General features: G+C 37.4%; 1 protein-coding gene across 6 annotated transcripts in view; it reads right to left on the reverse strand.

Annotated features, from left to right (window-relative positions):
- Positions 1 to 784: 784 nt before the first annotated feature.
- Positions 785 to 25,482, reverse strand: part of DDX6 (DEAD-box helicase 6) — a 36,176-nt gene continuing 11,478 nt past the window's right edge. For 3 of the 6 annotated variants that reach the window (XM_070625026.1, XM_070625025.1, XM_070625024.1), the window contains exons 5-14: positions 20,538 to 20,667; positions 19,202 to 19,348; positions 17,976 to 18,070; positions 16,732 to 16,854; positions 16,153 to 16,281; positions 14,923 to 15,039; positions 10,796 to 10,859; positions 7,327 to 7,428; positions 6,371 to 6,553; positions 785 to 5,140 (exon numbers count right to left, since the gene is read on the reverse strand). In XM_070625026.1, coding sequence (XP_070481127.1) covers positions 6,378 to 6,553; positions 7,327 to 7,428; positions 10,796 to 10,859; positions 14,923 to 15,039; positions 16,153 to 16,281; positions 16,732 to 16,854; positions 17,976 to 18,070; positions 19,202 to 19,348; positions 20,538 to 20,667 — 1,083 coding nt within the window. In that variant the 3' untranslated portion in view covers positions 785 to 5,140; positions 6,371 to 6,377. Of the gene's footprint in view, positions 5,141 to 6,348; positions 6,554 to 7,326; positions 7,429 to 10,795; positions 10,860 to 14,922; positions 15,040 to 16,152; positions 16,282 to 16,731; positions 16,855 to 17,975; positions 18,071 to 19,201; positions 19,349 to 20,537; positions 20,668 to 25,482 lie in introns of all 6 variants that reach the window. The other 3 variants (XM_070625029.1, XM_070625028.1, XM_070625027.1) reach the window with 1 other exon arrangement.

A 25,482-nucleotide genomic window follows, 5' to 3' on the forward strand; every position in this document is an offset into this window, starting at 1 on the left:
CTGACATCTTAACAATACATTCACCACATAACGTCTTGGTCAACAGACCTCGTATATATACAGCAGTGGTTCCATAAGACTAGTAGCATATAGGTATATAGTAGACTATACCATCTAGGTTTGTGTTAAGAACATGCCGTTTGCATGACGACAAAATCGCTTAATGACCCATTTCTCATAACACATCCCCGTCGTCAAGCGACACGACTGTATTCAGTCTCCTCTCTCAATTTCTTTAGGCCTGATTTCATCAGCATCTTTTGCAGCTTTCAGCATATATCCTTAGTTATGCCGAAGTACTTCTTTTAGGATAGAGGTGGGGGTGGTGTGTTCAGCTTTCTTAAGTGTCTCAATTCCTCCATTTAGGTCTTTTGATCTCCTTGATCAGTATTTTGTAGCTATGAGCATATAAATTCCATTCAATGTTAGATTTATTCCTAAGCAATCTTTGTGGGCACGTTCAGCTTTCTGAAAACATTACAACAATTCTGGGAGGTGATGGCTATTAACAATCCCCCCGGACATACTGTGACCATCTCTCTTCTTCCCAAACGATTATCTCAGGTCTCTTGTTTAAGCTAAGAAAACTGACACAGTGAAATGTGGATGGTGGGACAATGTCTAGGCTGGATGAAGGTGCTGATTTTATTCAACTGGGCTCACAATAATGTTGAGAATGTCTTACCGCTTCACCATAATGTGAATTTCTTGAACAAAATGCTCTCAAATGCAAAGATTCCTAAACAGCATTAGCTTGCTGCTAAGGACACACCACACACACAACTGGAGTTCCAGTGGGCTTTTATTGAGAGAAATGAACAAAAATCAAGATTTTATCAACCATCTTTTCTGAACCTTATAAACTCAGCAGAGACTCTGGTCCATATGTGTACATACAGCATAACACATCCCAACAAAAACAGAGCCCCACTGGAACATCTGCCAATTAACAGAAAGCCAATTTTCCCTTTTCCCAAATGTTTTCAAAATTTTGAGTCCTCACTGTTCACTTCTCAGTGGAACTGGTCCCTTGTGGCTAGGGACATTGAAATTCTATCCCATTTTTACTGAACAAAAAATAATTTTTTTCAAGTTTTAGTTTCAAAAAAGGGAACAGTGACTTTGTTTTCTCCAGGCATCCCTCCCCCAAAACCACTGGATGAAATACAGTAGCCTGTATCTTAGTAACCCAACCCTACCCCCTCCCTTGCCCTGCCCAGTATTGTCTACTGGAGAATTTAAATACACTTCTGTTGGAATCTGTCAGCCATGGAGGGGCAGAGTCCAGGTGCCAGGCTAGCTCCCTCTGACCTCATGAACTGCTATAACCTTTGGACACTTAACTCTTTATCCCAAAGATGAGTGTTTAGATCAGAAGGGAGAGTGGATTTTCTTTGGGAGCTTTAAAAAAACTGTCTTTAGGGATATAAAGTAGAACTACAAGCTCACCAAAGTCCACTTAATCACCAACTTCAGCTCCCGCGAGGCCAATAATTTTGCTTGACAAAGGGATTTTTGCCAGAAAATGATTCCACAACAATTTTTAAGATACACAGAATGCTGAAAAAAAGTGGCAAATTAAAACAACATGGCTTAATTCCCAAGAACTTATTTCACCTTTTTGTTACTCATCTTAAGGTCAGGAGTGTGGCTAAAGGCAGTTTCTGAAGAGGTTATGAGCTTCCAAAGTGTTTCTAAATCCTTAGTGCAGACACCCTCCCTTTTGGGGCACAGTAACCTCCCCTCCCACCCCTAATTTAAAAAAAAAGAAAAAGAAAAAAAACTAAACCAAATGATCAGAATGAGATGTTTTGATTCGAACAATTTACACTCAAAGCTTTGTGCTGAGTTGTCTGGTTCTAACCCAAGCATGATGGTATCAAACACAAAGCACATGGCGAAGGAAAGATGCTCCCATCTCATTCTGAAAACAAATATTGATAACCAATTGCCTCCCCCCTCCCCCCAGCCTTTGGGGCCAACCCATATTATGATGCTGGGACCAATCTGAAAATAATTTAGAGACAAACTTAGGTTTCCTCTTCCTTACTTCTTCCCATGGAAGATCTTTTTAGAATAAATTTCATTCCTAAGGGAAAGGCAAGAAAGTTTCTCCATCGGAAGGCATGGGAAGAGAAAGACAAAACATAGGCCCAGAGGCAGCAAGGTGTGTAACAGTCCATAAGCCATTACACAACTCTACGACCAGAGGCTAAACCATGAGTTGGACGTAATTTAAATACTAAAAACAGGGGACAGTTTTCATCCAAATGAACCACTGGAGAAATATTACCATTACCTAAAATAAACACCCAATACCAGAATGAACACAAAAACAATTCCCAATAGTAACAACACTCCTTATTCTGAGAGGGATTTAAAAAAAAAAAAAAAAAGACGAGACTAGGCTTTCACCTAGCCCTTAGAGCATCTTTCCATTTAATTATTCCTATTCAGGAGCCAAGCACCAAAACTGGACAGCTGCCTCGACAAGACTGTGTCCAGCAGTGGTGTCCCAGATAGCTTAAGTGCCACTCCTCATCAGAGGCTGTACTTCAGTAATACTTTCAATTTAAAGTCTGTGCTTTAAGAGGGACTCACAGGCACGTGGCACCAGGCAGAGCGCAGTCTGAGGATGGCAAAGGAGACTGCGCTGTTCGTTTAGTTGCCCACACACCCTCTAGCGAGACATAAAATTGCATTTCCAAGCTTTTTGCTTTTTTTCTATAATGAATGATCCCTCTTATCTCGCCAGAGGTGGGGGAGAAAGAGAGAGCTGCATCAGTACAAGGGCAATATTTTTTGGTCAAAAGTTGATACCTTTTAAATTCCCTCCCCCCACCCCTCCCTGGAAGTTATTTCCTTAATTAGGGCTTGTATTTAGTAACCAACATTGGCTGGATAGAACACATGTGGCCTGGATACCAAATAAATGAGCTTTTTCTTTCTTGGGTTAGTACTGTGCAGCTCTTGCTACAGTTTTTAAGGAGTTAGGGCTATGTCTGATCAGGAGGCATCTGCAGGATTTTGATGCTCAAGGAATTCTGGGTGAGTCCCAAACAGTTCTGCTTAGAACTAGGCAGAGTCAAAAAATGACTTTAAGTAAGTGATTTCTTTATCCAGATGAGTTCAGCATGAAAGCATATGCAGGACTTATCTTGTAATATTTTAGGGTTTTGAAAAACAATGGAATACGGAAACCAAATTTCTTAAAATTTTTTTGGCTTATTTCTTTTTTTTTTACCTTAGATGCCTCCTGATTGACCTAGTACACTGGGTTAAAGGGAATTAAAAATATTTAAAAAAAAAAGTTCACTGGTTTTGATTCATCTCACTCCTTTTGCCTGGAGATCAGGCCAAACATCAAGCATGTTGGGAGGGGCACAATTTAAAGCAACACTATTGACTGTAAAGCATTTGCCAGCAATTTACAATGCAAAATGACAGATAATTCTTGTCACAAAGCAAGAGGATGGCAAGCAGCTTTCTGTAGCATGAAAGTTAACAGCTCTCAGGGGTTGCCCATTCCTGCAAGTTTATGTATCAAGGTGGGCAGAGGGCAATACACTTACACAGTACAGGAGGTGATCAACAGAGAGGAAGCCCCGGAACTGCTAATGTTACCAAAGCTGGTACTGGCTAATATTCTGAAATGCAAATTCATGCTTTGTACATACACTGCTCAATGCTGCCACTCACTCGAATTCCCACACTGCAAGGCAGATTAATCTTTGCCCCCTTCTGTTGAGCTTGAAAAGTTCCTCAAACTTTTAAAAAGGGGGAAGAAGCAAAATCAGAGAGCGCATCTCAAAAACATCTTGAATTACAGGATTTTGAAGTTTCCTTGCTCTCTGGCAGGTTGCCTCCAAAGGTACCAGATGAGACACTGTGGCAGCAAACAGTGAATCCCAGACTTCTGGGTCCCTTTTCCAACTTAGGGTCCCCATAGAGGTCTGCTCTCTACAGTAAGAGGCCAAAGTACTTTTTAGAATTTAGTGTTGCGGAAAACTGAGCCCCTCTCATCTTTAGCTTCTCCCATAATCACTCTAATCCCCTTAATCCCAGCAACCTTCATCCAAAAAAAAAATATATATATATGTATATATATATATATATGAACCCAGAAAAAAACTTATTTACAAAGTTTATACAAGTATACACACCCAATTTTCTATGGGACACGCTTTGCCACAGAGGAAAGAGGGTCAAGGCTCTGACATGTCTACACATCAAGTGCCGTAACTGCTAATGGAGACGTATGTAAACCAGTCTTTAGTGTTCTGCTATAGAGCACAAAGGCTTGTCATATGGCTCCTGCAATGAGAGACTGCTCTTTCCTTTGGGAGCGATGATGTTTTACCTACTCAGCCCAGAAGAAACTTTTACTTCGGATTCTTTTCTTAAATACATGTATTTACAGTGCGGATGAAGTGCAGTGGCATACCAACTCCTCCACAGAAAGAAAGAGAAAACGGCGTTGAACATCACTAATATGGTTCATCTTCCAGCCCTGGGCTTGAGTATCGAGTAGAAAGGGAAGAGAGAGACTTCAACTTGAAACTGAAATGAGAAGACAAAAATTTTAAAAAGAAGGAAAAAGAAAAAAAAAGGGAAACAAAGAATTACTATGGTTGATTCCATGGGCTGTGTCTAAAAGATGATATTCTGAATGGTCTCATAGCATAAGGCACTTCGCACAAATAAGTAATAAGCTCTTCAGGCTTAAAAAACGGATGAATAATCAGGGAGAAGTTGAAATGCACTCAAGAGTCAGCTGTTGGAGAATTCTGAAATCGTAGACAAGCTTGTGTTCATCAGGATTCTTCTCTTTTTAGGGTTTCTCCCCTTCTCTTTCTCTTCCTTCCTTGTCCCCTTTCCCCAGATAACATTTTTTAAAAACCAGCAGTTAGTGCAACTAATGTTCAGTCAGCACACAGTGCAAACAAGTGGAACAAAAAAGGTAAATTCCTTCTTTTCAGATTTTTTCTCTTCACCAGTTAAAAAAAGAAAAAAATGTCTGAGCTCTTTTAAGTCTTCATAGTTCCAAAATAAAAGAAGATGAAAAACCCACAAAGAGAAGAGCATCCCCCCAAAACGATGTGTCACAGATCCGAACGAGCCTTCTGCAGTTTGTCAAAGCCTAAAGAAAGAAGGAAGAAACCTAAAATTAACATTTCTGAAAGCAATATGAACTAGTGTACATAGGTTTTCACAATCCCCATCCCACACGCTCTCTGTAATAGCTTTTGCTGAGTCTCTGCCTACGGTAGAATCCACTAAGGATTAAGGACTTTCTGTTAGGCATCCCAGGAAAAGAGAGAGCCTGGAAGTTCCGCTAACTGGCAGCAGTCATCCATAACAATTAAACCAAGAAAAAAAATTTTTTTCCCCCTTACATGAACTCAAGAGCCTGCCAACATACTACCAAACACTGGCTAGTTTTACGTTTGTCTCAGGGTTTTGTGTTTTGACATTTAAATTAGGAAAAAAAAAAAAAAGTGAGATGAGTAATTTGAAAAATTAGAAAAAAACAGGTAAAATGTTCATTGCTAATTTGGAAATCGTCATCTCTCAAATTATATCAGATCTTCCTTAGAAAAAACTCCAAAATAGCCTACATTCCTTTATGTTGAGCCTTGTTTTGAGCATTTCTACCAGAGCCTAAGAGTCACCAAAAGATGAAATGAGAGGGTGGTCAGGAAACCACAGTGGGCATTTAAAAAGACAACTATCCTCATAACCTGATTACAGATTTGGCTATAAGCTATTATAGGTAATTAAACCAGACTTATTAAGGTACCCATTAGAAATTAAGAGTGAATGCTAACAGAGATGACTGAGTGATACAGGAGTAGAGAATATTTCCATATTCAGAATTGCTGAAGAAGATTCTTTTTTGCTTTCAGTATTTTGGAAGTCTGAATTTGTCTTAAGCACTGCTTACCTAGCACATTACTTAGGAAGACTGCATTCACGGACTTTCCAATGAGACCACAACTTCACCCAAGAGATACTTCCCATTTACCATCGTTTATGCTAAGAGGTGTTCTACCTATGTTTCTATCATACAATCATGGGCTGCATAATGATGGTTTGGTCAACAATGGATCGCATATATGACGGTGGTCCCATAAGATTAGTATCATACAGCCTAGGTGCATAGTAGACTGTACCACCTATGTCTGTGGAAGCACACTCTATGATATTCCCACAACGATGAAATCACCCAACGACATATTTCTCAGAATGCATCCCTGTTAAGACACACGATTGTACATGGTGGGCCATCAAACTTCTCCTACGAAGGAGGATCTTAATTTCTTTCCTTTCTTTAAACATTACACTCACTCAGCTACTGTCCGGTACGCACATGCTTGTTAAGGTTTCTCATCTTCTACAGGCTCACTGTGGTATTCTGCCACATAGAGGCTCTTGTCAATGTTACTTGGGATAGGTTTAATTTCTGTTCCCAGCTGCTCCTCAATACTTTTCAGGTTGAAGCGATCATCATATGTGATCAAGTTGATGGCTAAGCCAAGATGACCAAAGCGACCTAACAAAAAACATTTAATTAATTTTAAAGAGTTAAACATAAGAATCAATGTGAATGTGTGAGCATGTAAGTGGCAAAATCATACAGGATTAACCTTTTTGTTCAGTGCCATATGGTCTCCCTACACACACATAACTCTACACCTTCATGTTTCACAACCCAAAATAGTACCCTATTTCACTTTTTCCAATGACAAAATGAATACTCATTTGTGTCAAAAGTTGCCAAAATAAACACACTAAATGGTAGTTACAGACTGCACCACCTAATGAGAAAAGTGAGGTTCTCATTTGTGAATTTTATCTCAAATCAAGCATATAGTAAAGTTACTTTAACTGTTTTTTTTTTTTTCTTTAGATTGGCCCTGAGCTAACATCTGTTGCCAATCTCTTTTCTTTCTCCTCCTTCTCCCCAAAGTCCCCCAGTACATAGTTGTATATTCTAGTTGTAGGTCCTGCTGATTCTGCTACACGAGGCACCACCTCAGCGAGGCTTGCTGACTGGTGCTAGGTCCATACCCAGGATCCAAACTGGCGAAACCCTGGGCTGAAGCAGGGCACGAGAACTTGACTACTTGGCTACAGGGCTGGCCCTAACTTTTCTTAATAAATGTTCTCAAAGAATTGAAAATTAGTCTTAAATATCAAACAACTAAATTAGATTTAATTCACTGTTCCCATTGCTACCATACTCTATTTCACAAAGGAACAAAATTTAGTGATTAAACTTCTCAGAAAACTTGCATGAAGAACATCTCCTTTCTTTTTCCTCACCTGATCTTCCAATACGATGGAGATAGGTCTCTGCCAGCTTTGGGAAGTCAAAGTTTATTACCACATTCACAGCTTGTATATCAATACCTCGGGTAAACAAATCTTGGGGGAGGGAAAAAAAAATCTTCATTATATCTTTCAGTTTAAACATGCTTCTTGGTGCCACTATACTGTTTAACATATATTTTTAGTGTAATCTAAGTTTATTCACTTTATTCAGTAATTCAAATACATTTGCATATTATTGGCATTACCTTGCATACACATTATTATAAACACTTTCTGCTCACAAGTTACCTTTTCCCAGTCCTCTAAGAAAGTTCTAAAAAATGATCTACTAAGGTAATTGTGCATATATAGTAAAAGAACCAGGATGGCTGGTCTCTTACAAACTCATAAATGAGTCTCAGAAGCAACCAGTAGTTTTCTTTAGTCTACTTTTTAGTATTTAATCCAAGATTCAAACAGTAAATTATTTTTTAAAAGTTTGTTATAATCTAGAATACTTCAAAAAGAGGTAATCCACTAGCAGTAATTCATGCTTTGTTTAAAATTCATTCACCCCATTCCGCTAAATGATTTCCAACAGGTCTGAGAGAAGCTAATACGCAAGGCCATTCCTTCTTCTCTGAGTCCCACAATTACTATGCTAATTTAGGTTCTGAAAACTACAAGCAGAAACAAATAAAATAGGCTAATAACTAGGTTTCCCTGCTTCTATCAGCTCCATACTCCAAAATAATCCATGATGGCCATGGTCAGACTAGGATTTCTAAAATACTGCTTTGAGTTTCTAACTCATCATTTTAAATTGCCTGCAGATAAAATGTAAAACTGACATTCAAGGTCCTCCACTCTATACTTTGGTCCTAACATACTTCTCTAATACATCTCCTCAAACCTTCCTCTCCCCTAAACTCATCCACTGATCCTTCCTTAAACATATCCTCTTAGCCGTCTCTGGATCACTTTTTCTTTTCTTTTTTTTTTGGCTGAGGAAGATTAGCCCTGAGCTAATATCTGTTGCCAATTTTCCCCTTCTTTTGCTTGAGAAAGATGAGCCCTGAGCTGACATCTGTGCCAATCTTCCTCCACTTTATATGTGGGTTACCGGCACAACACAGCTGACTAGCAGAACAGGCCTGTGCCTGGGATCCGAACCCACAAACCTGGGCCACTGGAGTGGGATGAACATCAACCACTTTGCCACAGGGCTGGCCCCTTTGGATCACTTTTTATACCAGTTCCCTAACCTAAAATTCCTTCTTCTGCAAGTCTAAAACCTATCTAGTTCACAAAGCCAGTGAAAATTCCATCTCTTCTCAGATCACCTCAGCTAGTTACTTCCTTCTCCTACAAAAATTTAAAATTACTCACTATACATACCTCACATTTGCAAATTACCTTCACTCCCTTGTAGATCCTGCTGAATGCCTGTTACTGTAAATAGTTTTACTGCCACATGGCCATGCTCATTTGTTTATGTATTGTCTAAGGATGCTTTCAAGCTGGAATGGTTGAGCTGAGTAACTTCTAACAGAGACCATATGGTGTGCAAAGTCCAAAATATTTACTATCTGGCACTTTAAAGAAAAAGTTTACAGGTCCTGCCTTAGATTTAATGTTATCTTTTTATCTGATTAAACCACAATTCCTTGAAGAAAGGGGTGGTATATTACAAGAATTTATTTACACATTTTATACATATGTCATTAAACACATATTGTTCTGAAAAATCAAAGGAGAAAGCACTTCAAAAACATATCTAAGGACAATCAGGCAAGCAGTGATTAAGAATAAAACCAATTAACTACAATAGTAATTCATATCTATGTGTAAGTACTGTAAGTAGGAAGAACTTTTTCTTGAAAAAAAAATTTTCATACTCAAATAGGGAAATGCTTAATGGCAAATGTCACCTTCTGTTTGCCTATACATTCTGAATTTGCTTAACAATTCTAAGCATTTCACTGATGAACTATTTGCCCTTCTGGTTTATAGGGTCCCCAAGTGCAAGGAATGTGTGTATATATTTTTTAAATTTTTAATTGTGGTAAAATACACACAGCATAAAATTGGGGAGTAAATATAGTCACATAGCACCTGGCAAAGAGTAAATAAATATTCGTTGAATACAAATGTATTTTTTGAACGAATAAACTACAAGAGACAGTCGTTCAGAATTCAGTTTAAGGCATCCCCATTTTACAGATTAAAAAAGTAGCATAAAAGAAAAATATGACTTGCCCAGGGTCATACGATTAGAGGTAAAAAAGAGTAGGACTTGGACTCTAATCTTAAAATTCCAGGAGTCTAATAGTCTCCCCACTAAATCAGGTATTTTACATTTTGAGTACTTCAATATAAAGGTCAGAACTGCTGATAAAGTAAACATAAATGTATTAATTCACAGCTGTATTAACTGTCCTTTCAGATGTTAAGGCAGAGAAACAAGATAAACTGGAAGCACGTAAAATATCTGACAGCCCCTTTTTTTGATTCTTGTCAATTAGCCAATTTAATACTCTGCTAGAAAAAACTGAGTTTATTTCTAGAGCAGTGTTTTAAAAAACACAATTCTGAATTATTTTCAATCTTGAGCTGGGTGGCTATATGGGTGTATACACATGCAAAAATTTATCCAATAACATACTTATGATCACTATATGTGTGTGTGTGTGTACCTCAATACTTAAAAAAAAAAAATTTCCAGGTTCTTCTCTCTACTCAGAAGTCTAGTTTAGACATTTTTTTTTTGCACTTTCTCCCAAAATCCCCCCAGTACATAGTTGTATATTTTAGTTGTGGGTTCTACTTGTGGCATGTGGGATGCCGCCTCAACATGGCCTGATGAGCACTGCCATGTCCGCATCCAAGATCCAAAGTGGCGAAACCCTGGGCTGCCGAAGCAGAGTGCCCGAACTTAACCACTCGGCCATGGGGCGAGCCCCTAGTTTAGGTTATTAATCTCATACAATTACTAAGATTATATTCTCAGTGTAGAGACGGAAGGATACTGAATCCATGTGCTCTGAACGGACTGTCCACCTGCCTCCCCAGTTTGCTTTTCTTCATGTACTGAAATACACACCAAAATACAAGCTAGTCTGCTTCTGGCAAAAAAATTAAAAGGCCACAATAAACAATTTCCAGAACAGTTTTTTAACATAATTCATTTTTCCTATGCTATATATAAGTCACTCGTCTGCTAAAACTATTCAGAAAACATACAAATCCCAAAACTGGTTTAAAAGGTAGAGATGAAGCATAAATACGAGAACAAGTCTTCTGCAGATTCAGATATGGAACCTAATTTTAGCAGTTAACTAATCTCATTCTCAACTTCGAAATTCTAAGTGGTAGTAAGGTAGCTGGACTATGTCACTGGCTCTGCTGTATGATATGGACAGAGAAAGTAGAGTAGAACTAAGGAGAAAAACAATGAGTAAAGGAAAGAAAAAATACTTACCAGTGCAAACAAGATTGCGGCATAAGCCATTTCGGAAATCATGAAACACACGATTTCGATGTTCCTAGGAACAAAGTTGATGCATTTGATTTGATTAAAAGTTATTCATACAGCCCCAAATTTTCCATAATTTCTCCTATCCGAACAGTTCTTTATACCCCAAATTTGTTCACACAAATGAGAGATGAGCCAATTCAATATGCATAAACTAAAAAGTAAAAAAAATTAACCATAGTTTCCCATGGGAATTAATAAGCAACTAATACACAACTACGCATATCTCTATGTAGCACTTAATTCTTAAAGGTATTTATCTTTTGCCTTTTTTGTTGGAGTGGATTTAAAGTGACAATTTTCACCACATTTCTGCATATCTACTTTTAAAATGTTTCAAACAGAAGATGCCAAAAGTTTCACTTGACCAAAAACATCTATTTATTTACCTTTTTAGTTATTATATAACAAAAACTAAAAAAAACGGCTTTCCAATTAAAAAACAAAAATGAAAACACATCCACCATGACTAGAGTATAAGTGATCAATCTAGCATCTGGCAAACTCGTCTCTCTTTTCACTGTAACGTTTTTTCATTCTGAAATATTCTCTTTAGCTTAGTACATTCATTTCCTATGAAATTTCTAATACTGAGTTCCTATGTGATGGTACAGGCATACATCGAAGATAGCAGGTTCAGTTTCAGACCAGTGCAAACAGAGGAAGTATCACAATAAAGTGAGTCACATGACTTCTTTGGTCTCCCAGTGCATATAAAAAGTATGTTTACACTACACTGTAGCCTATTAGGTGTGCAATAGCATTATGTCTAAAAAAAACCAATGTACACACCTTAATTACAAAATAATTCATTGCTAAAAAATGCTAACCACCAGCTGAGCCTTCAGCAATTCATAATCTTTCAGCTGGGGGAAGGTCTTGTTGATGATGCTGATGGCTGCTGACTGCTCAGTGTGGTAACTGCTGAAGGATGGGGTAGTTGTGGCAATTTCTTAAAATAAGACAACAATGAAGTGTGCTGCACTGATTGGCTCTTCCTTTCACAAATGATTTCTCTGTAGCAGGTGATGCTGTTTGATACAGTGTTTTACCCACAGAACTTTTTTCAAAATTGAGTCAATCTTCTCTAACTCTGCTTCCGCTTTATCAGCTAAGTTTATGTAATATTCTAAATCCTTCAGTGTCATTTCAACATCTTCACAGCATCTTCACCAGTAGTTTCCAACTCAAGAAATGACATTCTCTGCTCTTCCACAAGAAGCAATTCCTCATCCATTAAAGTTTTATCAGGAGGTTGCAGCAATTCAGTCACATCTTTAGGCTCCACTTCTAATTCTAGGTCTCTTGCAACTGTTTCCACATCTGCAGTTATGTTCGCCACTGAAGTTTTGAACCCTTCAAAGTCATCCACGAAGACTGGAATCAACTACTTCCAAACTTCTGTTAATGTAGGTATTCTGACCCCTTTCCATAAATCACGAATATTCTTAATAACATCTACAATGGCGAATCCTTTCCAGAAGGTGTTCAATATATTTTGCCCAGATCCATCAGAGGAATCACTATCTAGGGCACTATCCATAGCTTTAGGAAAACTATTTTTTAAGACTTGAAAGTCTAAACACTTTTTGGTTCATGGGCTGCAGAATGGATGCTGTGTTAGCAGGCAGGAAAATAACATTAATCTCATTGTACATCTATCTCCATCAGAGCTCTTGAGTGAACAGGTACACTGTCAATGAGCAGTGATATTTTGAAAGGACTCTTTTTTCTGAGCAGTAGGTCTCAACAGTGGGCTTAAAATATTCATTAAAACATGTTGTAAACAGATGTACTGTCATCCAGGCTTCGTTGTTCCAATTATAGAGCACAGGCAGAGTAGATTTAGCATAATTCTTAAGAGCCCTAGGAATTTTGGAATGGTAAATAAGCACCGGCTTCCACTTAAAGTCACCAGCTGCATTAGCTTCTAACAAGAGTGAGCCTATCCTCTGAAGCTTTGAAGGCAGGCATTGACTTCTCTGTAGCTATGAAACTCCTAGATGGCATCTCCTACCAATATAAGGCTCCTTCGTCTACAGTGAAAATATGTCATTTAGTGTCGCCACCTTCATTAATCATCTTAGGTGGATCTTCTGGATAACTTGCTGCAGCTTCCACGACAGCACTTGCTGCTTCATCTTGCACTTTTATGTTATGGAGATGGCTTCTTTCCTTAAACCTCATGAACCAACCTCAGCTAGCTTCAAATTCTTCTACAGCTTCCTCAACTTAGCCTTCACAGAATTGAAGAGTTAGGGCCTTGCTCTGGCTTAAGATTTGGCTTAAGTGAATGTTGAGGCTGGTCTGACCCAGACCACTAAAACTTTCTCTGTATCAGGATTAAGGCTGTTTTGCTTTATCACTCATGTATTCACTGGAATAGCACTTTTAATTTCTTTCAATAACTTATCATTTGCATTCACAACTTGCCCAACTGTTTGGCACAAGAGGCCTAGCCTTTCCTATCTCGGCTTTCGACATGCCTTCCTTCCTAAGCTTAATCATTTCTAGCTTTCGATTTAAAGTGAAAGACGTGCAACTCTTCCTTTCACCTGAAGACTTAAAAGAGGCCATTGTAGGGTTATTAATTGGCCTAATTTCAATATTGTTGTGTCTCAAGGAACAGGAAGGACCACGGAGAGGGAGAGAGACGGAGCAATGGCCGGTAGGTGGAGCAGTCACAACACCACATTTATTAAGTCTGCTGGCTTACATGGGCACAGTCCAGGGCACCCTTAAGCAATTATAATAGTAACAGCAAAGACCACTGGTCATAGATCACCCTAGCAAATATAATGAAGAAGTTTGAAACACTGGGAGAATGACCAAAATGTGACACGGAGACACAAAGTGAGCAAATGCTTTTGGAAAAATGGCATCAATAGACTTGCTCTACACAGGGTTGCCACAAACCCTCAATTTGTAAAAAATGCACAATCTACAAAGCACAATAATGTGAAGAGCAATAAAACGAGGTATGCAACTGTATCCCATCTATGACACTAAGCTGCTTTGAAAGACAAACGTGAGTTGGTTAATATAAGTTCTTCATCTGCTGGTCTACAGAAACAAACTTCCTTTCAAGAAATTTCCCAATGTTATAGTTAGCTCACACAAAAAAATGCTGTCTTGTTATAGTTTTGAATTTTCTGTTAAATCAAGTTCTGGGGGCCGGCCCCATGGCCGAGTGGTTAAGTTTGTGTGCTCCACTTCAGCAGCCCAGGGTTTCACCAGTTCAGATCCTGGCCACGGACATGGCACTACTCATCAAGCCATGCTGAGGTGGCATCCCACATGCCACAATTAGAAGGACCCACAACTAAAAATATACAACTATGTACAGGAGGATTTGAGGAGAAAAAGCAGAAAAAAAGAAGATTGGCAGCAGTTGTTAGCTCAGGTGCCAATCTTTAGGGAAAAAAAGGGAAGAGATTTTCTTCCAAAAAGAAAAAAAAAACCCCAAAAACACCAAGTTCTGAAACTTAAAGATTGCACCCTTTCCTTAAGCCGAACAGTAGAGCAAAAATATATGGGCTGAAGAGGTACATGAATTAAAAATCTAGAGCAGTGTTGTCCTACAGAACCTTCTGCAATGATGGAAATGTTCTATATCTGTACTTTCCAAAACTGTAGCTGTTAGTCACATGTAACGTGGCACTTGAAATGTGGTGAGACTGAGGAAGTAAATTTTAAATTTTATTTAATTTTAATTCATTTAAATTGTCACATGTTCCTAGTGGTTACTGTATTAAATAGTGCAAATCTAGAGATTACCTGGAGAAGGGAATAAAATCTCACATGTGTACCATGCTTGACAGTTTACAAAGCACTTATTATATATTATCTCAATCTTCCTAACAACCCCATGAGGTAAGAATTTGTATTATTACCATTCTATAGTTAGAAAACTGAAACCCCAAGAGGTTAAAATGAAGGGTCCTTCACCTACTAAGGAATAATTTCTTCTTAAACTCAGGGCATTTGGAGGAGCATTAGAACAAAACAAAATCCAAGAAATATTTAGAAAAAGATGTAAAAGAAATCTGTGCAGGTTCTAGTTTTACACTCACCTGCCTCATTTTAGCATGGATATAGAAGCAAGAATAACCCAGTTGAGAAATCTTCTTGGCTAGCAATTCAACTCGCTGAGAGGAGTTACAGAAAATGATTGACTGGTTTATCTGAAGCTGAGCACAGGAGAAAAAAAAAACCATGAGAAAAACAAAAACTTCATTTACTTTGCGAAATCTTAAAAATACGGACTGGCAAACAAATGTTAAAAACATGGTCTAAGACTCAGAACCTCATGATACAAGAGAGATGCAAAACAGTAAAAATTATAAACACTATTCATTTACTTAATAGTCACAGACAATAATTTATACATTTTACTGTAGAAGAGTATGTATTTAATAAGGGACACACACACACACACACCCCCCAGGAATAAAATACAGTCAATTCTCATTATTTGTGGTAGTTGTTTTCTATAAACTTGCTCCAAAAACTGAATTAGTGAATACAGAAGCACTGCTCCTAGGGGAAATACATGGTTAGGTTCCTATGATCCTGTGGTCGTAAGTTTCCCATCAATGGATCAACAGATAACCTTGTTTTATGTGTGTTACTGGTTAAAGACACCTTATTTATTCACGGCCAACAGCACTATAACTCAGGCCTGTACAAAGTTTGCCCAATACATACTTTCTTCCTAAGGCATATCAGTCTTCCTGTGCTTAGGAGCACTGGATAGCATTTCAGCACTATGTACAGGCATTTTAAATAGTGAAAGCAAAAACAAAAAAAAAGCACAAAAATGCAAAAAATGTGGCATTAAATACACTGGGAAAAGGATATTCGTTTATAGGATGAGAACTGAAACAAGGCGGCAGTGTTGCCTTGTTCATCCTCAGCTGGGAATATGCATGACGACTCAAATTTTTTCACCATACTACACATCTGCAAAGGACTTCAAAAGCATGCAAGAACTGATTTGGGGGCTAAAAAAAAATTGTGGTGAGTAGGTGAATTTGCAAAGAATGACGATTGACCATAATTACTATGAATAACGAAGACTGACTACAATTAAAGTCAAATTATTTTAGAATCAAAAGTGCATGTGATTTGTCAATCATACAGTATCAACTTCAGATCAACAACTGAAACTGCCTTTTAAAAAGGGAAAGCTAAGAAGTTTTTTTTTTTTTTTACATCAAAAATGGTGGGAAAACTGATAGAATTATCTGCTTCATTGGGGTTAAGTAATGGACAACATTCAGCAGCTGAAGCCTGTTACTTACCCTGGAGAAAAGTGTGTTGAGGCAATGTACTTTTTGGCGCTCAGTTACATATGCGTAGTACTGGGTTACTCCCTTCAAAGTTAGTTCCTCCATCAGGTTAATCTCATAAGGTTTCTGCAAATGGGAATTCTGAAAAAAAGAAGAGTCTTACACTTAAACGAAAGCAGAGGGTGGCTCTTAAACTCAAAATATATCCTATATATTTGTCTGATAAACTCTTGCTTTAAGGGATACAGTTCGCTTCAAAAACAAGTATACATAATCTGTCACAGAAGAAATAAATTAACATAAAATGGGAGATATCTAACATTTAGCTATATAGCTAAATTACTATTTTGTACTTTGTATATATGATTATTTTATAATAGATTTACCTAGCATCAATGGCTATGTCAGCCTGACACCAAAAGCTAAGTGAACAACGAAGAATTCATCAAATTACTACTGTATTCTTTAAAAAAAGCCAAAAACCTGAAATAATCAGCATAAAGTACAGACTGGAAATAAGACGTAGTTATGGATAAAGGTATGCTCAAGGGCAACAGGACAGCACCGCTTCCAAGTACAGATTTTACTCACCATGAACTTCTGTACACTAAGAGGGAAAGTAGCAGAATATAATAAAATCTGTCTGTTTTTAGGTAGCGTGAGAATAATATCCTCCATTATCTGCACAAAATCCTGTGACAGCAACTTATCTGCCTGCAGTACAAAGAGAAGACAATTTTAAAAACAACGAAGTAATGTCTAAGGTCTCTGATTAATAAGGCATCATCCAATAAGAGCATTCATGAAATGCTCCTGGTTGTAGACAGTAAGTTCTCTACAACAATGCATAGTCCAATGGCACCATGACACATGCCCAGCGACTCAGAAGGGGAAATGTCTATAATATCCATCTTTTAGGGGAAAAAAAAATCCTAGACAGATATAATCCTTCTTCCCATAAGAGAATTTTAATGTGATTTGCATTAGAGGCAGTATGGTATAGTGCTTAGAGGTACAGACCGCACAGTCAAATTACCTGGGTTCAAAGCTTGTCTCCTTCATTTATTAGCTATGTTGGGAAGTTACTTAACCACTGAATACTTCAGTTTCCACAATTTTAAAATCAGGATGTCTACTTACTGTAGTAAGCACTTTACAGGATACCTACCTTATAGGGTTGTTGTAAAAATTAAATGAAAGAATACGTAAAGCACATAGTGCTAGCACACAGTGACTAATAAATGTTGTCTTTCATTACTCAAAGATAAAAACCTGATCTGAATTAGACCATGATCGACCTGATCCAGTTATCTAAAACACAGACCAAATATGAAAGTGTGTAAAGCGTTTAAAAAGTATAAAGTGTATAAAACACTGCTAGATCTCAAGGATACAGAGACGAGTAAGTTCTTAAAAAGCACTTATAACCTGGTGAGATAACATACATAACAGAACGAAAAACCAAACGATACAAAGTCATATATGCTAAATCAGAGGTTAGGGACATCACATGCTTTTTAAGACATATCACTGAATGGAAAGACTTAGAATAAAACTGGCTTTGAGGTTATTCAACAACTCCTCTTCTTGAAAAAGAAAAATAAAACCTAAACTACCAGCATCCCTAAGTACAAGACATAAGGCTGAACTACTTCTATAAATGCCTATCATCTACTGCCTTTAAAGGACAAAACACGTTTTATAAGCAAATTATTTCGAACTGACAAGAGTCATGCATTTATTAGAAGGTCATAAGCACAAAAGAGCTTTTGCTTCATTCACTGGCAGTTATAAACAAAGCACAGAATAGTTTCTTTCCAATGAAGAGACATTACCTCATCCAATACTATCATCTGGACATGATCAACTTTTGCTACTCCTTTCTTGATAAGATCCAGGATTCTCCCAGGGGTAGCTATCACCACGTGCACTACATAAGATTAGAAAACATATTCTTATTAATTTTAGCTTGGGCAACAAGGATATAGTAAAGTTTTATCATATCATCATATATATACTATTAGAAACGTTGTAGAGGAAGGAATACTACACAGAGAGGCAAGAATGTGTTTTAGGATATGGATTTCCATTTCATCTTAGGTTGGCCAGAGAATACTTGTTTGTTTCACCTCTACCCAGGGTGGGCTACAGCTTCCCAAATCACCCGCTCCAAATAAGGGGCATACTTTTATCTTAAGACAATCTCCAATGAATAATAAAAGGTATACCAGGCTTCTGATACAGTAGTTTGCCTCTAATCTAGAGCAACAGTCTTTAGAAGACTGTTAAAAGGATCAAATGAGATAATCATTTTAAATAACTGTGCAGTATAAAGAATATAGTAATTAAATAAACAGAATGGCAATCATATATAAAATTCTGACTAAAATTCTATGCATAATTTTATATATAAGGATCTCATTCTTGCTGTTTTATCTTTTTTCACTCAATAACGTATCATGGAGAATTCTTCAAGCAAATGAACACAGATCAGCTTCACTCTTTAATAGCTGTGTGCAGGTACATCAGACTATACCCCAATGTATTTAGCCAATCTCCTCTGACATTTGGGTTGTTTCAATTTTTCAATACTACAAACCACACTGTAGTAAACAACCTTGCATTTGCCCTATTATTTCTTCAGGAAAGATTCTTGAAAATATACATTTATAATTTTGAAATATAATGCCAAATTACCCACCATAGAGACTGTATCAATTTACACTACCATGTTGCAAGACAGTCTATTTCTTTCTCCACAAACTCACATTATTGCTTACTAATATTTTTTAGCTTTGCCAATCAGATAGGCACAATATCAATTTGCTATTTTTACTCACATTAAAAAAAAAACCTAGTAAGGTAGAATATCCTTTTAATTACTATCAATTTGTCTTTTTTCTCAACTGAAATGGTCATCTCCTTTATTCATTTTTCGACTGCAATGTTTCTGTTCCTTATTAATTCTTAAAAATAATTTTTAATATATTACTGAAAGGAAACAGCTGTGTGTGGAATTGCACTCAGAGAAGCAGACCACCTTACAGCAATCATTTCCTACCTGTGTCATCAAGCCTCATTATGTCATCCCGTAAATTGGTTCCTCCTGTGGTTGCCATCACTTTGGCCCCTCCCATGTGTTTGCTGACCTGGATGCAAATTTGACTGACCTGTAGAGCAAGTTCTCTAGTAGGAACAATCACCATTGCTGGAAAACATCAAGCAACAGAGAAAAGAGAAAAAAAGGACACTTATTTTAAGAGTTTAAGAAGCTACACAAATACTGCTCCTTGCAATCTAGATACTCAGCCATATTAAAATTTGAATCACAATAGGCCTGATTCTGAAAAGTCAAATGAGTAAATCTCCTTAAAAAAAAAAAAAAAGAGAGAGAGAACCTATTATAAGTGTTCCAGATTTAGACTTTCCCCAGCAACACTGCTATATAAATCTTGTACTCTTCTTAGTTACAAATCTTAAAAGGGTTCTTTGAGTTGGCAACCATTAAGCTCAAAGATCAACTTAGTTTTTCAGTAAGAGATTCGCTAAACACCCAAATTGGAAACTCCTGCTGCCCAGGTTCCATTTATATCATGTAAAAGCAGGTAAAGGGAAGACGGGAGAAATATTTATAGACCAAGAAAGCTGAAAATTGAAGAAAAAGCTTTAGAGGTGAAAACTTAACTCTGTTAGCTTACTCTGGGTACAACTATGGAAACTTGTTTCTTCCCTACTGCCTAAGCTCTTAAAAATCCCCAAACCATAAGGCTTTAAAGACAAAAACTTCATGTTTCTACAAGGAACTTTGCAGACACATAAGCCACAAGAAACAATTCAGTTCCACAGTTTGTAAGTAGCAACATCAGATAATTTAACTTCTCACAATCTTAGCTTTCCTATCTCTAGGGCAATAATACTTATTTTGCCAATTCCACTGGAACATTGTCAAAACTGTGTAATATGTAAAAGTACTTTGACAACTAGCAATCTCTTTAAAAAGTTAGGAACCATTTTTACAAGACAACCAGGCCAGGGGCTGGCCCCGTGGCCAACTGCTTAAGTTCACATGCTCTGCTTCAGCGGCCCAGGGCTTCGCCGGTTTGGATCGTGGGCGTGGACATGGCACTGCTCATCAAGCCATGCTGAGGCAGCATCCCACATGCCACAACTAGAAGGACCCACAACTAAAAATACACAACTATGTACTGGGGGGCTTTGGGGAGAAAAAGGAAAAATAAAATCTTAAAAAAAAAAAAAAAGACAACCAGGCCAAAAGGTGTGAAAAGAAATAGTAAATACTAATTCCAAACTATGTAAATTCTGACAAAAAAGATGGTAATGTCTTCCACATAGCTCCAAGTTTAAACTGCCATTTTTAGTTTAAACAAACAACTAACCTTGTATATTGTCCTTCTTTAGGTCTAGCCGTTCAAGTAAGGGAATGAGGTAGGCACCGCTCTTGCCTGTTCCATTTTTTGCTCTAGCTAAAATATCCCTACCAGATAAAGCAATGGGAATGCTCTCCTCCTAAAAGAGACAAGACAATGCAAGTTATTTGTGAATAAAAACAGGATGTAAGCCAACTCTTCCCTAACATATAGTGAAGGTATATACCTCTTTGGTATTGCTTTAAAGTGTCTTACATTTGCATTTTACGAGAATAAGTAGAGATCAAGTAAATGAGCAAGACCAGTCAACACCACCATCATTATCAACCAATATTTACCAGAACTGCTTACAGACTACATATTAAATTGTATCCCAATATAATAAAAAAAGGTCTATGTGAGTGTGTATGTCTAAGGAAGCTGAGCATCAACAACAAAGAAAGAGGAGGAACTTGGCCTGACACATAAATGGTACTTGATTATATAGAGAAAAAAGCAAAGGACATTGCACAATTAAAAACTGGAGACAAAAATGGCACAAACAATACAAAGACTATATATGCTATTTTGAGATCAGGAGGCCAATTTGAGCACAATGAAAAATTATAGCTTGGACAATTTACCCTTACACAAAACAGGAATAGACTGTAAATGTTTAACCTCGGGTCCTAATTGATATTTATTCATTACATTACATAAACTTCAATATCTGTATCCTGAAACATGATCAACTGGAGGTTCGATTCTATTCCAGTTATCTCAATCCATGGTCACATCAACCTAGGGTGACTTCTTGTTTTCATATTTAGCTTACTTTGTCATGAGTGTTTTGCAGAAGATAACATTTCCTATTAACTTAGGACAAATTTCCTAGACAATAGCAAAGGATTCCCAACAATTACACATATACAGAGAGAAATTAAAACAGCAGGACAGGTATAAACAGGCAGGAAACAGAACATTTCTATTTCTAAAACTAAAAATTTTAAATTTCTAAAACCAAAAAATTAGGAAAATAAATTAGAAGACTCATAATCACTGTAATAATTAGTTCTTTCTATGCCTCAGCTAACAATCAAATGATTTCTAGCACTTTCAGTCTGTTATTGCAGAACTATCTAAGTCATAAGCATCATGACTCCCATTTCTCACCACAGCACTCATTCTATCCAGAACCCCAATCACAGGGGTCAGGTGGGTTCCACACGGTCAGGATAACCAACATAGCTGCCAGAACAACTGTGAAAATGGTCCAGGGACATTACTGTTATCTTGTTCCTACAGCCAGCATTAAACAGTCTGTTTATTATGGTAAAGCAGGTCAAAGAAGAAAACTTTGGCTTTGACCCTTTGGTTTTAATCTCTTCCCTCCTACTTTGAGTCAAGTGTTAATCTTCAGTTGTTCTGAATGCCCATTATTCCCATGGGTTCATTCTCTTCTACGGTTTTTAAACAGGCTACTGGCACACTACTCAGTTCTATGGCAGAAAAAAGGCTAGGTGGTCTCCAAGGGTTTCCCAATGACTTTCTGAGTCACGTCCTTTAAACGTATAAAACTTTTGAATGAAGTGAGGCAGGGTAGAATTAGATTGGGGGTATCCTAATTCCTATTTTGAGTTCAACTTAGATTAAAGCAATTGACTTCTATTCCTCTGCTCTCTTTGATACAGCTTATGCTCTACAGAAACTGTTTAAGGATAAGGCTTTAATGAAAGTCAGTCAGTCTGTAAGTTAACATGCAGTGAAATACATTTTGCCACACATGGTGGTCATTATGGCAGTCAGGGGATTCAGTACATCCACAGTCTCTGACTACTGTTTCCTAGGAAGATTAGTTAATATGAAGCAAGGGAATTCAAGTCAGGCTCAGACAGCTTTGAAATCCAAGAGGAAATCATGGGGAGCTGCCAGGGAGAAGAGAAAGGAGGAAGGAAGCCAAAAATTCTTTAAAAACTTACTGTGTGCTGGGCACTATGATAGGTACTTATATACATCATTTATACCCTTCCAAGTTAGATACTTTTCGTTTTACAACTGACAAAATGGATCCTCAGGGATTAACTGTTTTGCCCAAAGGGCACAAAAGCAAGAAATGCTAGAACCAGGATTTGAAGTTAGGTCTGCAAATAACAACATGTAGCCCAGGATATGAAAAAATCAGAACCCTCATAAACTGCTAGTGGGGATGTACAGCCACTTTGGAAAACGGTCGGGCAAAAGGTTAAACAGAGTTACCATATAAACCAGCAATTCTACTCCCAGATATGTACCCAAGAGAAATGAAAATATCTCCACACAAAAATTTGCAAATGAATGTTGATAGTGGACTTACTCATAATAGCTAACAGTGGAAACAACCCTACCAAATGATGAATGGATAAACCACATGTGCTGTGGTCGTACAACGGAACATTATTCAGCAATAAAAAGGAATGAAGTACTGATACATGCTATCCCATGAATGAACTCTAAAAACATGCTAAGTCAAAGAACCCAGTCATAAATGTCCAGAATAGAAAAATCCATAGAGACAGAAAGCAGATTAGTGGCTGCTTAGAACTACAGGAAAATGAAGGGTGACTGCTCAAGGAGTTTCTTTCTGGGGTGACAAAAATGTTCTAGAATTGACTGAAGTAATGGTTGCACAACTGTGAATATATTAAAACCATTAAATTGTACACTTTAAATGTGTGAATTGTGTAACATGTGATTTATATCTTGATAAAGCTACCAAAAGAAAAAAAAAACAACAAACAATCCCACAACCTTAGCTCTGATTCTGCCGCCTCAGGTCTCCAAGTCCATGTTCCATTGTAGGGCTGGGGACTGATCCAATATGTATTTGTTGTGTTTTGGTTACCCTAATACCCATTTCCCTTTCTTAGGAGCACCCTAACTTTCTTCTGAGGAATTACGTCTCTGTCACGCCAATAGATAGTCTAGCCAACCTCCTTGGTCAAATGGCAGACAGTGACTGAAACCAGAGCAGCTGAATGCTCCTTTCTAAGAACTTAAATTGTTGTAGTGCATATACCAAGCTATAACAATGTATAGCTTCCTAAGCCCTTCAGAGCTGCCTCAGATCTTGGCCAATTCCAACTGTGTTTCTCCAGACTTCTTAATATGTGAACTACTGATATTCTTTCAATAAATTTCCCTTTGCTTAAGTTAGCCGAAGTTCATTTCTGTTGCCTACAACCACAGAATGGTATACTTTGCAATTTCCTAGTATTGAGAAGCATTTTACAAAAGCGTGGTTACCTAAAAAAGCTCAAAACTGCCCAGCTAACTGCTTTTAGAGGAGCAGCTTCTTAGTTCCCAGAGCCAACTGGGCTTCAGAACCTTAATTTCAGGGGGGAAAAAATGGTACCATGGAGGAGGTAGCAATGGCTGTCACAGATATCTACTGCTACCTGAATAAAGGAGATGGAAGGCAGTAATTTCAAAAATAACTAACTTATGGAACACACCCCAATTTTACCTTAGTAACCAATGGGGAAATGCATTTAAAGACTTTTTTGACACTTTAGGAAACAATTCTTTTAGCCATAATAAATCCATATTAGGAGGAATGGTTTACAAAAGAATTAAGAAAGCTGTAATTTCTACTATAAATAATGAACTATTAATCCTTATTAGATCTGGTTGACAAAATAATTTCTCAAAATAATTTGAGATTCTCGACCTGACATGAAATTTTATTGCTAATGGTTAAGGAACGTCCATATTTCCCTCAATAATGAACTACTGGCATTTCATCACTTTCTTATCTAAAAAATCTTCAAAAGCTGTGCCCAGGGGTCTGGAAGGAAGAGCTGTCACCTCTCATCTCAAAATTAATATAAGGTTTCCCAATGTTAAGCAGAACAAAACAGTAGGTTCTTAAGCCCTCCAAAGAAGTCTGTGTTCCTATAAAGCTATCTATGCCTTTAGAACAGCACAGTTACGCTCCTGGGCACATCATTCAGACCTAGAACTAGAGTCACAGATGGCTGCACCAAAGGTAGATGTGTAGGAGCAATCTACAGTATATCTGGTTCCAGCCTGTGAGTGTAAAATCTTCTTGTGAGAGGATATGATTTCAAGTGCCTCATTTTTCCAATAATCTTATGGCCAAACTGCAACTAAGTTCCATCTCTTAAAAAAGATTCAAACGCAGACACCTATCTGATCAAGAAGGCTTTTCTATTTGGGAAAAAAATGCCTGGATAAAACTGTAAAACTAAGTACTATAGAAGACAATAGCTATATTGGTGGGGGGAGGGGGGACAAGTAAGGAGAGAAGGCAGACAAGAACAAAATGAACAGAAGGCCAACAGTCATGAGGTCAGATTTTACTACAGAATTTCTAAATTTCTTTTTTGGTTCTAAAATCCTAACATTTATGGTTACATTGAATGATTTCAAGAAACATTATCTTGTGTTTTCCACAGATTCTGAGGCAAAATAACAGTGAAGAAAAAGGCAATGTGAATGGTGGTCTTAGGTATCTAATAATACATATTCATACAGTGCTTTGCCATTTCAAACATATTTTGTTATATATTACATTTGATCCTTACAATAAAAACCCTGTGAGGGAGATGAGTTATTATTTCTACTTTACAGAAAAAGCTAGATGTCAGCCTGGCTAAGTGGCTGGAGAGTTAATTGGCTATATACTATACCAATACCGAGAGTGCAAATAACAAAGTCAATTTTAAATTTTAATACAAAGGTGGGAAACAGGAGCCAATAACGGTGCATTAAGATTAAAGTCTGCTGGACCCACAACTAAAATATACAACTATGTACTGAGGAGATTTGGGGAGAAAAAGCAGAAAAAAATTTAAAAAGATTGGCCACAGTTGTTAGCTCAGGTGCCAATCTTTAAAAAAAAAAGAATTAAAGTCGGCTAATGAACCAATCTCCTTTTTTTGATAAAACTACTATAGGGAACAATAACCTATAATAT

The sequence above is a fragment of the Equus przewalskii genome, chromosome 6, assembly GCF_037783145.1.
Source record: "Equus przewalskii isolate Varuska chromosome 6, EquPr2, whole genome shotgun sequence".
In the NCBI taxonomy this organism is placed as follows: domain Eukaryota; kingdom Metazoa; phylum Chordata; class Mammalia; order Perissodactyla; family Equidae; genus Equus; species Equus przewalskii.